The 15,793-nt window shown below is 38.2% G+C and overlaps 1 protein-coding gene across 4 annotated transcripts in view; it reads right to left on the bottom strand.

Moving 5' to 3' along the window:
* The window catches only part of DAAM2 (dishevelled associated activator of morphogenesis 2), a 201,256-nt gene that overhangs the window by 49,231 nt on the left and 136,232 nt on the right, over positions 1 to 15,793 (bottom strand). For all 4 annotated transcript variants that reach the window (XM_079298438.1, XM_079298439.1, XM_079298437.1 and 1 more), the window contains 6 exons: positions 14,208 to 14,541; positions 6,147 to 6,257; positions 4,985 to 5,088; positions 3,769 to 3,835; positions 2,737 to 2,854; positions 1,163 to 1,301 (listed from right to left, as the gene is read on the bottom strand). In XM_079298438.1, the coding sequence (XP_079154564.1) occupies positions 1,163 to 1,301; positions 2,737 to 2,854; positions 3,769 to 3,835; positions 4,985 to 5,088; positions 6,147 to 6,257; positions 14,208 to 14,541 (873 nt within the window). The remainder of the gene's footprint in view (positions 1 to 1,162; positions 1,302 to 2,736; positions 2,855 to 3,768; positions 3,836 to 4,984; positions 5,089 to 6,146; positions 6,258 to 14,207; positions 14,542 to 15,793) is intronic.

The following is a 15,793-nucleotide window of genomic DNA, read 5'->3' as shown; positions in this document are numbered from 1 at the left end:
ATACATTCCTGTCTTCAGGTAATGCGTTCAAATTTCTAAGTCCACTTATTTTGAAAAAGAGAAGTCATCACTAAAATAATCACAGCTGCTTTGGCTTATAAATTACCCCATCCTTAATATAAGACCAGATTGCCATCATTTTTTTCTACTTTCTGTAGTTCTATTCTTTGTTTTTTATGAGGAGGAAGAACACTTCTCTGTTGGGCAATATATCAGTAACAAGGAAATTCTCATATCTCATACTGGCACAACTATTTCCTATTATTGACTGAAAATATGCAGGGCATGCTGGGGATAGATTAGATATGCAAAATGAGGAGTAGCTATAAAAGTAGAAAGGGAAGATCAGGCATGAAATCTACAATGAAGTCTGGTATCCAAAAACACTGTATTTTTCCATTACAAGAAATCAGTTTGGCTCACACCTATAACAAGAGGAACTGCAAAATTTTTAGTACGGCAGAATTTGGTTTCATTTTGTTCTATAAATGTTCTTTTCAGTGGATAATTCAGAAGGGCAATGGGCCATGAATTACCTGCAGAGGCAGTTGGATGAAATGAAGAATCCAAAAGTTTGGCTAAAAAAGGACTGAGAACAGGGAAGTTGAGAAGACAGCCAGCTCATGTAGCTAGACTTCTCAAATGATGTATCCTATGGGAAAAGATAATGGTAATGCCCCCAACCAAGTGTGTGGGTGAGAGCAAACAGACATTTTATAAAGAGGTAAGAGGTTTTGTGTGCCAAGTGGGGACTGCTTTCTCTTATTTGCAATCTTTCTAAACCATGTGCTCATTAGTGAGGAATGGGATCTACATAGAGATGATGGCATTATTTTTACTCTTCAGTATCAAAGACAGCTTTCATGAGCATCTGAATGAAAAAACACATGAGGAAGCCTTGTTATAAAATCATGAGCATGTTTTCTGCTCTTCTAACCAGAATAACATTTATTAGAAGTCAAATACAAGGGATTTGCTAGAAACTACTGCCACTCTAAGATGTCATTAGAAGGAAAGTACTTAGAAGACTTAACTACTTAACAAGACAATGAGAAGCTGTGAAATAAGAAAGTCTTCATATATGATATTTTATTTCTTAAGCACTGCATACTGATCATATCATTATGCCTGCATAACAGAAATAAACAATAATGCAGCTTACATTTTAATGATATTTTTGACATTGAAGTTTTCCAATGGAGCTATATCTGGATCATCTCCTCGTTCATCCTGAAGAACAATTTGTTGGAGTATTCTGTCCAACAACTGCCACTGCTGGAAGTTTCCTCCATTCCTCTTATCTGTGTTAAAAAAGACAACCCATGAGAACTTCCAATTGAATGGCAAAATGCACAGACCTGCCAACAAACTGGCATTCTTTCCTCCTCACCTTTCACCTCAGTCCTGTGTGTGAAGAATTACAGAACACAAAGACTAACTCTGAACAGCTGCTAGCAGGTTATTTACAAAATTTACAAACACCTGGCATATTGGGACAGCACATAACTTTGTGCCTGATGTGCACATTCAGGCTTTAAAACCCTTTTGACAGGTTAGCTATAAGTAGCACTTTAAATGTCTATAAAAAGGATTCCTTTGTGGTAACTAATACTCAGTAGTTTTGGGGGCTTGATGTTGAGGTCACTATAAAAACAACGAGACGTTCTCTCTGCATGCTTGGTTATCTGCAGGTCAGTGAAACTCAACTAGCATGAAAAATTTGTACAAACATGACTGGAAAGTGCAGAGATGAACAGAAATTGAACCAAAGGGACTGAATCCCATAGATTTCAAAACAGAAGAGCCAGAGCCACATTAAACTTTCTAAGTTACATAACCTAGATCTTTAGATTCTGTAAAACTGCTCCAGAACAATACTGCCCTGGCCTAACAGGATTTAGTCCTTCTGCCACCAAAAATCCCAGTCAACACATAAAGTTCAAGCTCTGTTCTAAAAAGTAATATCAAAGAGGCCACTGAGACAAAGTATTGCTTGAATCTGTGCATGGCAGTACTTGACTCCAATGAGCACCTGAGAACATACCACACATCACATTACTTGCTGAAAAGCACACCACAGTACATCTCCCTCAAGTTCCCTTCTCAGTTTGACTGCTCAAATATGGATAAAAGTAATGGAAGGCAGCACCTCACACCTAGCAAGACCAAGGCAGACAGTTCTTTAGTGACCTTGCTGTACACTCTGGACACATAAATGAATTATTTTATTGCAGTTAATAAGAAATTCTTATCTTCCTTTGGAAAGAAATTCCAGTATTATTTTTCACTTTGTGTTTGGGAGCTCTACACTGATGCACTACCATGAGATAGCAGCCTGAAGACTTACTGTGGGATTTCCCAGTGGCAGAACAGCTTTCAGTACTGTATTGTTTTACCAGAAAAAAATCCTCAGTGTCTTGTTTTAATATTCAAAATGCTATCTGTTTCCGGGAATTCCCTGGCCTATAGAACAAGGACTCTTTTTTAAAACTTCTGATGTCAAATCATTAAAAGCTCTGACAGTGACTAACTGGAATGTCTCAGCTACTCAATTTCATTTGCCAAAAATTTTTCTGGGTGGAGTCAGTGTAAGATACCAAGTTCATTAGCAACAGCCAATTTCTGAATGGGAGACAAGGGCAGTGTATGCCCTGGTATCTGTGAACTTGTACCTACACCAGAGCTTCACCCGGTTCTCCAATACCCCTTGCTCTGGAAATCTGTAAATGTACTCACATGGCATCTGCAAGCAGTGCTGGAGGATGGATAACAAATAGGGATAGGCATCTGTATGCTTCAATCTCTTCTTGATCAACTCAAACATCTGAGAGGCACTTTTTGTATCAATGTGGATCTGAAATGAGAGAAGAGGAAAAGCTATCCACAGTGAAAGCCTGATTAACTGTGAAAGAGTTAAAGAGTAATAATTGAATAATTAACAGGCAAATTTCCAGCAACTGGACCTCTGCAAAGTCTCCTGCCATGTCCAGCTGCAGGTTCCAGGAACAGGCACAAGGGTCTTCTACACCACCATTGTCATTCCTATCCAGTATGGAAAAGATTCCAAAGGGCTGAAAAGGTGGGAGGGATGCAAAGCCACCAAGAACTGCTCTGGAGCAAGCAAAACATTTGTGTCCTAGAAACTGGTGGCACCAATAGTAGAAACAAATCAAGAAAGGGTCAGTTGTTCTGTATCAGTGTGCTGCAAGAGCTGTTCACAAAGAAAGAGGGGACTAAACCATTCAGGACCCTACAGCTTTTTATTGATGCTAGAGATTGTCTTTGTTTTATGTCAGTCTTTGAAATCAAGTATTCTAGAATACTGATCCTCTCCACAGGCTCTGAGGCAACAGTAGTCAGCAGAGTTACATGTAATCTCAGGAAGAATAGCAGAAAACAGTCCAAACTTCACCCATAGTCCTGTAAAGGGGATGTCTGAAACTAGAAGGCATCCAGATTATCAGGACTGAGAACCTGAGAGCACAGTTGAGAACCTCCTTCACCCTGAACACTCAGGCAAACAAAAGAAACAAATTTTTATCAAAGATACTTGTCAGAAGCCTTTTGTGTGACCACTGTTCTTATTGTTCACACACTACAAATCTCCTGCTTGCTAAATGAGAAACTGTGGAAAACAAGAGCATCAGTCACTCTCAGCATCAAAGTCAAACATTAGTTTTAGGGAGCACAAAGGGAAGGTGCACCAAGCATGCCAAGTGGATGCAAGTTCAGCTTTGGTAAGTTCAGTTACCCCAAAGAAAAACTTACCAGGTCAAACCTCTTGGCAAGCTCCAGGTCATCTTCATTTCTGACCATCTCAAAGAAATCTAAATGTCTAAGAGGAAACAAAAAACCAAAATATTTGCCAATGTTCATGGCATGATTCAGACTTAAACTCAGCCTGTCACTAGAGAAGCAGCAATACCTTGCCAGTGGCAACTGGCAAGCCTTTCTTACATGAAGTGCTGTCACAGATATGCAAGGCAAGGGGGTCAGTGACAGCCAAAGGAAAAGGCTGGCAGAGGTGTACCTGCTCTTTAACTCCTGTGCTAAGTCACTGTGTTGTGCAAAAATAAACATAAAATAGGAAAGGGATATTCTGGTTTTGATCAGTGCAATGCCTGATAATATATTTCTAAAAAGTCCACACCATGCTTGCTATCCAGCTATTGGATCATTAACAAGTTGTTTCTTTTAAACATTGGAGCAGAAATGTGTTCAGTGGACCAATTCACAACAATTTCTAGATATGCCTATTGATAAGCCCAGCAGCATGACTATGTTTGGATCTGGGTGACCTGGTGAGTGACACATTTGACTGTCTGGACTTACACAGAGACTGGAGCACAGCAGATGATGTGGAGAAAGGCTGTGGCACATTCCCCTGTACAGATCTGGTACAAGAGTCTATGTCATCCAGACAAAAAGTGCCCTAAGTCCCTCCTAAACACTCCTGGTTACTGCCCAAGGGAATACAGACTACCTATAGGAAAGATTCTCTTATTCTTGTTTCTTATAATGTTGTGATCAGAAGTAACATTCCTGGTTCCAGCTCTGCAGCAAATTTAGACATACAACATGGAAATTCAGAACCTGCACTTAGACCACACTACTCAGTCACAATGAAGTCAATGAAATACTGGCTTCCCTCCTTCCTACCAGGACACGATTTTGTTCCAGTTTTGCTTAAAGAGAAAATATTTAGAATATTTTCTTTAATTTTTCATTCTGACTGCCATCTCCAGAAGATGAAAAGCAAAATAATTGAGGAACGCCTTTGCCACAGCCTCTGCCAACTTAATATGTATGTTTCCTACTTCATCCACTGATGTTAATTTTAGGATACATATTTTTTTTAATTTTGTTTTTGGTTTTTTTAGAGAGTCAGTTTCAAGAAGAGACAGAGACAGCTGTCTTAAATAGAGAAGAGCTTATAAGAAGGCTTTCTGTTCATCAGTAGCTGTTCTCAGAAATTTAGTCTTACCTGTCCAGTGTGGCATTCTCGTGTCCTCTGAGCTTGTCAATGACAGGTTGAATTCCCAGCATTAGAAACTCATATCGGAGATGCAATCGGAACTCCAAATTGTCCTTAAAAAACGAGGGGAAATCAAGTTATTTTTTTTCAAAAGCTGTCAATCTAATTAAAAAAATTACTTAAAACTTCAGTTTTTCCCTTTCTAATATTCTCTATCCTGACAGCAAATCCACAGCATGAGTAATTCCAGTAAAGTAAGTAAAAAAGGAATTAATGCCTTTGCTTCCATTTCACTTAAAACAACATTTACATACTTTGAATTTTATATATGCAGTCATAAGAACAGCACACTCCATGTTGTTTCACAAGGAACAGAAGTTTCTGGTCTTCTCCTCCTAGTCCATTAGAGGTTCCCCTTCTGGTTACAGACGAACAGCACTCCAGCCTTCCCCCTATTTTTTCTGTTTATTTGTCATTAACCCATATCCATAAAATCACATACTCTGACAAACCTTTTGACATTTATTCCGTGGGATTCCCAGAGATAGAGACAAATACATTGTCAGATAGCTCTCATGAGCTTGTTGTCTTTTGTGGTTTAACAAAAAAAAAAAAAGCACCAATGTCTGAAAAGTAACATTTTTAATGAAATAAATTAGTTTAAACTATCCTTCAGACTCAAAAGGAAGTCTTGCTAATAAAAGTTAAAAACTGGACTTTTTTTAAAAATATTTCCTTTTGATATTTTCAAATTAAAATGCTTGGACTTTGGCTTTGAATCAAAACAATGCAACATTTCAAAACATTTCTGAAGATAAAAATAAGTATTTTCTAAAAAGGCTAGAATAAAAAGGTAAATGCCTTGCAGTTCTTAAAACAAACAAAAACCCCTACAACCAAAACAGCCAAAAACCAACCAACCAACCAACCTAAAAACAACCCAAAGTAATCACTGCAGTCTAAATAGTCTGTGTTATATTGAAGAAGCTCAAAATGAAATAATACGGAAGATATTTTAAGACTGATCTTAACAATTAAGCAGTTTCCACAAAATATATCCATACACTACCACAAGATTTGTGACTTAATCTACTAACTATTTCCAAGGTAAACTATACCAAGGTAATTTAAACATAGCATCTTAGAAGGAATTTTCAGGGCAGTGACTCACCTCCCCAGCACCTGCATTCAGAACAGCATTGATAAAGGACATGATGGCTGTTTTGAGGTTTACTTCATCTCGGTATCGCCCCATGCTTCGGTCTAACTCATTCAACAATGACTGAAACAGAACAGTAACCTGGGTTAGAGGACATAATCTAACTTCTCGCAGGATAAATTGCACTTCTGTATACAGGGAGAGATAATTATAAAGAGAAGCTATCTTTTGAGGAATAAAGCCTATGCCTGAACCTTGAAAGATTTATCCTTGTTGCTTCACTTACCACCCTTTAACATGAAGTAGACAATTATTACCTCTTGGTAAGCTCCTTTCAGGGATTTTTCTAACAGGAATATTTGGAATGTGCACACAGCTCCAAAGCTCAAAGTTGAATTACACATCTCCACTGGAAGTGCAGTTAAGCTCCAGTTTTCACATTAACACTCATGGAACGATTTGGGTTAAAAATGACCTTTAACAATAATCTAGTCCTGAGCCCTCCTGCCATGGTCAGGAACATCTTTCTGCCAGACCAGGCTCCTCAAAGCTCCATCCAGCCTGGCCTCAAAAACTACCAGGGATGAGGACTACAACTTCTCTGGCCAGCCTCTTTACCCATTCTATGTCTAGCCTCTTATAGTTTTACCACTTTAGTCCTTGCCCTGTCACCACAGGCTCTGGTAAAATGCCTTCCTCCATCTTTCTTATAAGCTCTGTTTATTGCAAGGCTGCTGGAAGTTCTCCCCAGAGGCTGCAAATCCCCCTGTTAACCAACCCACAGGGGGTGCTCAGCACAGAAATGCTTTTGGTCTAATTTCTGCACATATATTGATATTTTACCATAAATCTTATGAACATCAGGAGACAAAGAAGAGAAAGACTAGACAAATAACACTGGTGGCATTTGCCTTACTTAGGATTAATTCCGCTTGAATATTTGCCAGAAAGGTTATATGCAGAAACTGATTAGCCATGAAAGCAACTCTACTTTTAGCTTTGTGTTAATCACCATTAATATTCTATTCAGGACCTTCTCTGACCAGTTCATAATTCCAAGAATGATTTTCCTTGCTGAAAGATTAACAAATTCCACTTGAGATCTGCCAGTTCATCTGCATAAGTCTGACTCCATCATTAATAATAAATGCCTCACACTCATATATTTGTTTTGCTGTAGCATTAAAAAAGAGAGAATTCTTTTTACTCTCCCCAAGAAATTTTGACCATAAAGGGATAACAAAGACAAAAATAACTTATTAGCATTTGGCTCAGCAGACCATCTAAATAATATTTTGAAGCTATGATGCTGAGTAAGGAAGTTCATTTTCCTCTAGTCAGTCTTTTGTCCCTGGTTACTGAAAGTGTTCATTCATAGCAAAATCTTTCCTCTGCTAGTCACCATAGGTCTATCTTGTTTCCTGTAGAAAGCCATGGAGACATGCTTCAAGAAACAGGAGCAATATCCTCCTGTTCATTCTTCAGAGGAAAGAATAACCTCCTGGTTTCATGCTTATTTTTGTGCAAAAATATTTTGACTCATCATACACTGCTACTGACAGCTGTTTTTACATCTGAGAATAGTATGTTCATTTGCAAACAAGCTCAATTTCCTAAACTCCTTTTTCTTGCTGCTTCTAAATTTCCCATCAGGAATTTTCAAATTTCCCTACTCTAGGCATTTGAGCTTCAATCTCATCCAACACCCCAGTAACTGTGTTATGACCAAATAATATTTTGCCAGAAATGGGAACAGATCTTACATAAAAGCACATGAAATGCTCTATTGAGCCAGACTGGTGGTCAGCTCAATCCAGCATCCTACCTCTGAGAGTGACAATCAGGAACTATGTGAGAAGTCTTTAAATTCACCAACGAAACCAACTGTTCCACTTAACAACTAAGTAGAAGTGAAATAAATGAGAGAATTTTATTTTGTTACTGGCAGATTTGACACTGAAATCCAAAACACATGTGCCTTCTTGGAATAATTGAATTAGCCATCACTACAGAAGAAGTAAAACCAAGGATGGTTTTGCTGGTTTTCTTCAGAGGCTTCATTCCTATCATATTTTCCCACAGACTTTTAGGAACATGCTAGAATCTATGAAACAGTATATCAGGTACAGAATCCAGACAAAGTAAAGGATGCTAATAAAAGTTTCCTACCCCCCATTTCAGAACACTGAACTAGGAGCAGAATGCAATGGGAGGCAAACCAAATTCAGGACAAGAAAACCCAAAACTGTGTTGACTAATCCAGTTGAAGAGCAGTAATTGCTCATATTGAGAAGGAAACACTGTAAGTTCTTGCAATTCCTAAACATCAGTCTACACCCATATACTGTGGCCAAACTCCAATATCTTCACCTCTTTGCAAATGGCTGAGGTTCAAATCTTCACTTGAACATTTCCTGTGATTCACCACACCTCTTGGCAGCCAGTTCTGTGGCCCAATTGATCTTATGGTTATAAAGGTTTTTCCTACTATTTAAACAAAACTTTCCTCACTTAATCCCATTATTCCTCATCACTGACAACCAGTAGGGTTTCATTCAATCTGCAGCAAACCTCAAAAGGCTTTGGTTGAACCCTAAACAGAAGAAGGAAATCAAGGCTGAATGCAGACTTTTAATTTGTTCCTTGTTAGATCCTGTAGTACAATTCCAAATTGAACATATTTTTCCTTACAAATTATGGTCTGTACAGAGGGTGTTTAATAGAAACCTGGCTAGGGGGCTCTGGAAGAAATGCTCCTGGCCTCCACCTTTTCAAATGACAGTATCAAACTTTCTTTATTCGTTCACCTCAAGCTTCAAAATTTCTAGCAGCATTAAGGAGGAAAACAAGAGTTTGCTGCCCTAAGCAGCTCAGTTAATATTTACACTGGCAAGTGAAATCAGCTTTTTTCAGACAGTATCTAACACCTAAGTTCTCTTAAGACTGAAAGGAAAATTCTTTCTTCCCACAGAGATCCACAGCTATGAGTGTTTTCAATGGAAAGCTATGCTGGAAGAGCACTGAAACATCCTGATAAACTTTTTGGGCCAACAGAGCATTAAAACTTTGCAATGTTAGTTTTGTCTCAAAATATGGCATGTTAAAAAGTATAACATGCGACAGTGTCAAGACACAGAGAAAAGGAGGGGAAGCAGCAAACATAACAATAATCAGAAAGGCACCAGCGTAGGGGAGAGAAAGACTGTGCCCTTTTCACAAGGAAAACCAGACCTAGACAGGATAATTCAAACATTAATGACTTTAAAATCAGAGATTCTTCTTTCTCAGTTTTCATAGCATTTTATAAAACTCCATCTTCACAAGAGAAAAAAAAAAAAAAAAGACTAAGTAACATTTTTATGATCACACAGTGCCAGTGACTTACACTGAATGCATGGAAAACAATCCCATCAAGGACTCATCTTCCTAATTCCACATTTCTGCTCTGAGGATTGACTGTTTGGATTTCAAGTGTTTTTTTTCATCTCTGTTAAGGGGCAGAGTAGGATTTGTAGGCAAAGTAGCATGTTTCAAACAATTGGATGAAGTTTTCCAGATCACCTCAGGAAGGAGATTGAAGGCATGCCCTAATACTACTATGGTATTTGAGTACAGAAAGTGTATTACTCTGAAGAGGACAATTTTCAAGAAATATCTTAAGATGAACTACAGACTGTCCTGTTGGACATTAAAGTGAGAATCGTTCCAAGCAGAAGGGCATTAATAAAAGAAAAGTCAATAATTAAAGCAAGCAAACAGAAAATCTCAGGCAAGAAGCTGTGACAAATGTGAGAAAATAGGAATAGTGACTAAATAAATTGAGACACAAACATAAAGTATGGAATCTTGTTTCAAGTGTCAAGACAAAGATGATCCTGAGAGACCTATTATATCAAAGACACAGGGTGAAGCTGCAGTATGAGAAACCGACTGAGTGAAGACTGGAGCCTCAAGAAAAAACAGTAAATTCTGGAGAATCTCCCCAGGGCCTTAAAGTGAATCCTGATTGAAGCTAGGGTAGAAGATGAAATGCTGGCAATTTAGAAATAAATTATATTTTACATCAGTTTCAATTCAGACTAAAATCTGAAATTTTTTGTTAAGGAAATAGTCCTTCATATTTATATAAGTTTTATTTATATTTTCCATTAACTTCATTAAAAAGTTAAAAAAATAAAGAACACATAAAGAAGCAAAGACATCCTTTTTGAAGCATTTCAGCACTGTTTGATTAATTGTCTTCCATTGATATTACTTGGTGCAATTTAGTTAAGTTAGTTTCCACTAAAAGCATTCATAATGCTCAGGAATTGCACTGTCATTTGAATTTTGACTTCAGATACACTAGTATAAAGCTGCATATTTTCTTTTCAAGTAATAGGAGCTATTGCAGGACAGAGTTAATATAAGTTTAGTAAGAACCACACCTAAAGTCACAGATTTCCTTCTCCACTAATTCACCAGTTGCTGAGTCTTTTGACAACTTTTGGCAGCTGTGTCAGGTAGCAGGAGTTGTGGTTAGAACATTGACTGGCAATAACTACTTACATTCAACAAAATGTGCCATGCTTTATGTTGCTGTGTTAAATACATGATGTCTACACTCCATCACGCTTCTGCAAACTGGAAATTATCACTGTTTCAATCTAAAGTTGTCAGCAGCAATTTATTCGGGAGCTCAAGTTTTAGATAGTTGTCAGTAAATTGTTCTGAACCTCTCGTCTTTCTTATAAAAAGGAGTGGAAACACAATCATGAATCCAAATTATTGCTCATCACAATGATATTCCTTTTCAAAAGGGAAAAAAACTGTTTTGGGGAAAATTAGATCTGTATTAGTGTTAATTACATTAACCTCCTGATTCCCCAAAGGACATAGTGCTGGTCACCATAAATGACATGAGGGAGAATGGGACACCTGGATTTACTGCTACCTGCAAGGGTTGAAAATAAATCCAAACAGATAGTACACAAAGTGCCAGCTTTCACAGATGAGAAGGAATAAATTGACAGCATGATGGCTGAATGGGATGACAAATATTTTAAACCACAGTTGTCAGGAAGGCAACTTAAGAAAAGCAACACTGGCACTGATATTGTCAGAGCTCAGCATCACCTGTAAGTTATTTGTTGTACATTCCAACAAAAGTGAGCTCAGTACAGTTTCCAGAAAGCCATGCACTTTTACTTCACTGAGTCAGTGAACTGAGTTTACAAGAATTGAGTTGATTTCCAAAATTTGAGATTATTTTCTTCTTATATATTGTGTCTCTAATTTGGCCAATGTCATGCAGACATAGATATAGAGAAACACTGAGCAGTGCTTTTGCAATTTCCACCAATTCCTTGCCTCCACCAATTAGAATCAGTCTGCAATGATGGACCATAGAGGCAGAGGAATAAATTTCTATTCTGCATAGTTTCTCCTGTTCCTACAGTTTAGTTCACAGTTTTATTACTTTCACAGAAAGAATTCTTGTTTGTGAGTTCTGCCAGATTCCCCACTTGTGGTGGATAGTTTTCAACATAACAGTGTTTCGGTGAGGCTGGTCAAAGTCAAGTTGCAAAGTATAAAGTTTGCTACAAGCTCCACACTTTTTGGACACTTCAATACATCAAATGATGCTGCTACGTGCTCAAGTTTCAGGAAACACAGCCCCCAAAAGGGTTTAGTTTCACATCTAAAGGATCTCTTCAGATACTTGCAAACTCTGGGATACAAAGATTACATTCAGATCTAGGATTAAAAGAGGATTAAAAAAGGCTTTTTTTGTACACTACATCTTTGAAGCTTACAGGAAAGGTACAGAACAAGCATTTTTCAGCTCATCCTTCTTTCAAAATGGCTTCCCATATTCAAGTATCAGTGGATGCTTCTCTTGACAATAAGCTGCAAAACTATTCTGAGACAGAGGTGCAGAAAGGCAAGAGGCAAAGAAATGGAATACTCTTACTTTTAAGTGCTAGAGTATCAGAAAACTTCCTCTAAAATGTAAGAAAAACCATCGCCACATTTGTTTCTTTAGGATTTAAAAAATTTCCAGTCTCTCTGTTAGATGAATAACTGGATGGATGAGGAATGTCTTTGGATGACTGCTTAGCTCCTCAAAATCAAACTCAAGCTAATGCTGAGTGTAGTGGAAAGTCCCATTTCAGTCTCTATACACAAGTATTGGTAATTGCAAACAAGAATATATTCTTCTGCTAAATCATTTTGGGGGTCGGGTAGGGCTTCCTTTTTTTTTTTTTTTTTTTTTTTAACTTGAGAAATAAAAGAGAGAGAGTATCCATTTATCCTTCCTTTTTTTCCCTGAATCAGAAAGTATTTTGACAAGCACAGTACTTTTCATGAATGTAATAGACTGATAAGCACCTGCAAATCATTCTACCAGATTCCTCAAAAGCTACCACATTTTACCCAGCAACAACTTACCTTAGTTATTCAGTAACTTTTAAATCAACACAGAAACAGAGAGAGACAGAACACCCAACTAGAGTAAACTCAGCATCTATCCCATATGGGCTTATTAAGCAGAGTCAATTGGTCCAGTAAGGGCAAGTTAACACAGGACCACAAGTGTAATCAGGCTTGTGAATTACTGCTTTTTGCTAAGCAGCTCAAGTAATCCCCACCTGTCTCCCAGGTATAAAAGAATGTCATATAAATCTGGGAAGAATTCTTTATTTCAGCTAATTACTAGAGAACATGCTGACTTTATTTTTTTCCTTCTCCTCTATAGGCAGTACCAAATAACCTCCATATCATAGCTCATGCACGTCTTACTTCCTGCATCTGCACTGCTCATTCTTATCCTATTCCTGTTCTAAAGAATGGTGACACATTTTTATGACTGCAGCTGTAATCTCTTCACCTTCCAAGTTTTACTGTAATTATGATTTTCTCTATAGAAATAGCATCAAGAGCTTACAAGTGAGGCTGAAAGGCCCCCACTTCTGGAACCATACATCACATGTAGCACACCTGCCTATCCAAGACACACAAGTTTGATTACACAAGCAATGCAAATGGGACAGTGCACATAGAGGGATGGACCTGCCAATGCCAAATACAGGTTAATGCCAAATTAAGATCTCCTGCATCCCTGTCCCAGGTCTGAATCACAGTCAGTGAATCCCACAGTGCATTTGGTTCTAACACAAACATTAGCTTGGTTCTAACACAAACATTGGCCACCAGCACAGACTGTTTTTTCCATTCACTTTTTAAGTAATAAGTTAAATGTAGCCTAAAATTAATTAGTTGAGAAGGAGGAAGGAGATAATGACTGTCAGGCATTGGGATCCAGTGCCTTTTTGGCACAACACCACTCTAATCATTTCACCTAAGCAAGATTAGTAAATGGGTGAGATTATACCAAAGTTAAGGAGCCACAGCTCCACACACTGCAACAGATTCCTTACTATCTTTTTGTAAAGGTGCTCAGCTCACTGGGAAGAGGAACATTATAGTAGCAGCCAGCAGTTTCCACAATAAAAGCCTGTCACTGACCTACTTCAAGGTCTCTGAGAATGCATTTCCCTTCTATGATCTGAATGGGAGTTATTTGAGCCAACAATTGCTAAGTGATGATGATTCACAAGTTGATTGCTAAGTGGCAAGTGGAGTGCCTCCACTATATGTAATCTAATTAATTGTCTCCATTATTTAATCCACAATTCTTTTATTACTAAATTAAGGATTTAAAATCAGGGCAGAGGCTGCTGGAATTCTGTAGCTTCAGCTTCTAGGACAGAACAAATCATTACCACATCAGAAATGCCATCAAGCTAGAGCTTGAGTAGATACTCAGCTTTCATTTAGCACAGCAAGCCTCCATTTTCAGGCAAAATATATGGAATTTTAAATTAGCACTAATGACAAGCAATATATCTTGAAATATTGAAATATATTAAAAAATAGTAATAATCTATTTGAGGCTTTTTCCCTTCTAAAACAAAATTGTAAATATTGCCTTTTTACTACTTTGCAAGTTTGCAATGTATGCACTGTAAAAATCACTCCTGGCAGAGATTCCTCATTCTGGGTATTTCTGTCAAAGTATCCTCCTTTTACCTGGAACCTTGTCCTTTCTGCAGCATAGACTTGGTAGTGAAGCATGGCTTGCAAGACCTTTTTGTGACCATCTGGTACCAAGCAGACAGCCCCTAGGATCTCCAGCACAGCAATCTTGGTCTTAATGTTCTCAGTCCGTAAGCTCTGGGATATGATGTTGATACTTTCGGGATGGGCCAGGACGTGAGCCCGTCCCTGGGAGTTGTTCATCAGTGCCTTGATACACCCTATAACGGATGTGTGGATGCGGCTCTCTGACGTCTCGTAGTCCATGCTCTTCAGGAAGTTCAGCAAACAGCTCAGGCCATCCAGCTCAATAAACCTGGTCACAAACCTGAAAAGAGGGGGGGGAAAAAAAAAAAAGTAGGAAAAAAAAAGGAAAGCAGACCAAAGGCACTTCATTCAAAAGACACCACATTATTCAACCCCAGATCTTTAAAAGCTGGCTAGTTTTTAGCCTAAATTCACAGAACAATCCCCAGGTATTTAAGAGAAAAAAGCAAACAAACAGAGAAAACATTCCAGCTAATAATGGTGTGTTACATAGTTTCAGGGTAATTATATACTATCATCTTACACTTCTGTTTGGTCTCTGTGTCCTTTGTAGCAGTTACCACCGAACACTGCTGTGGTTCACCTCAACAGCTGCTGCATTTTCGAGGCTGAAGGGATTCCTTTGAATTGTTGCATCTTACATACGTGCTAATACACCCAACACACAGACTTGTCACCACACTTTCAGTTATGAATTCAGACTACCTTGAAAACCATTTTTAGGCTTAGCTCTAACTTTCAGACAATACTGCTTACAGTTTCCACCTCCAGGATTTGGGCACACTGGCAGAGGCAAACTGATTCCCACTCTGTCCATCAGTCCTACTGCCTTCACACTCCTATCCCATGACACATGCATAGGAATGTGTTATGTTTAAAGGAGGCATGTTCTGTAAATGATAACGTTCCTCTGCTCTTGTTGAAAACCAGGGTTAAAAAGTCCAGATGGGTCAATTTAGACCATGCAAACAGACCTCTAGACAAATCAGTAGAAAAGGATGGAATTAGATAAGCTACTTCAAATCAAACAACCTAGTAACATTTTGTTTGAAGTTCCCAGGATTAAAAATGGGAATTCAAAACATGGAAAGAGATGCAAATAATTTCCCTAGATTGCATTGTTTACATCCTGCCTCCTCCAACATGTTGCTCAGATAGGTACACTTTTTGGAATGTCTGAATGCAAAACTATGGGCATCACACTTGAATTTTCAGTGTATAAAAATGGACACCACCAGTGATTTGTCCATGGCCACACTTTCAACAGCATAACAAAGAAAGACACTTCAAGCAATTGTAAAGGTTGCTAACAATTGCCACCTGTGTGGCAATTAAAAATACCAAAATTCTGTGTCACTGTGCTTTTACTCAGACCTTCTTCTTCCCTGTTGTACCATCTTTCTCTTTCTGTCCATGAGATGCTGTTACTTATAATCCGTAATGGATACGCCATACTGAAAGACCAAATTTCACTGGCCTCTGCTCATGTCCCTCTACCAGCAAGAGAAACCCAAGCTATATTTATATTTCCC

The sequence above is a fragment of the Erithacus rubecula genome, assembly GCF_903797595.1.
Source record: "Erithacus rubecula genome assembly, chromosome: 2".
NCBI classification, from domain to species: domain Eukaryota; kingdom Metazoa; phylum Chordata; class Aves; order Passeriformes; family Muscicapidae; genus Erithacus; species Erithacus rubecula.
The sequence above is the reverse complement of the archived record's forward strand: the minus strand, read 5'-3'. Positions and strand labels throughout refer to the sequence as shown.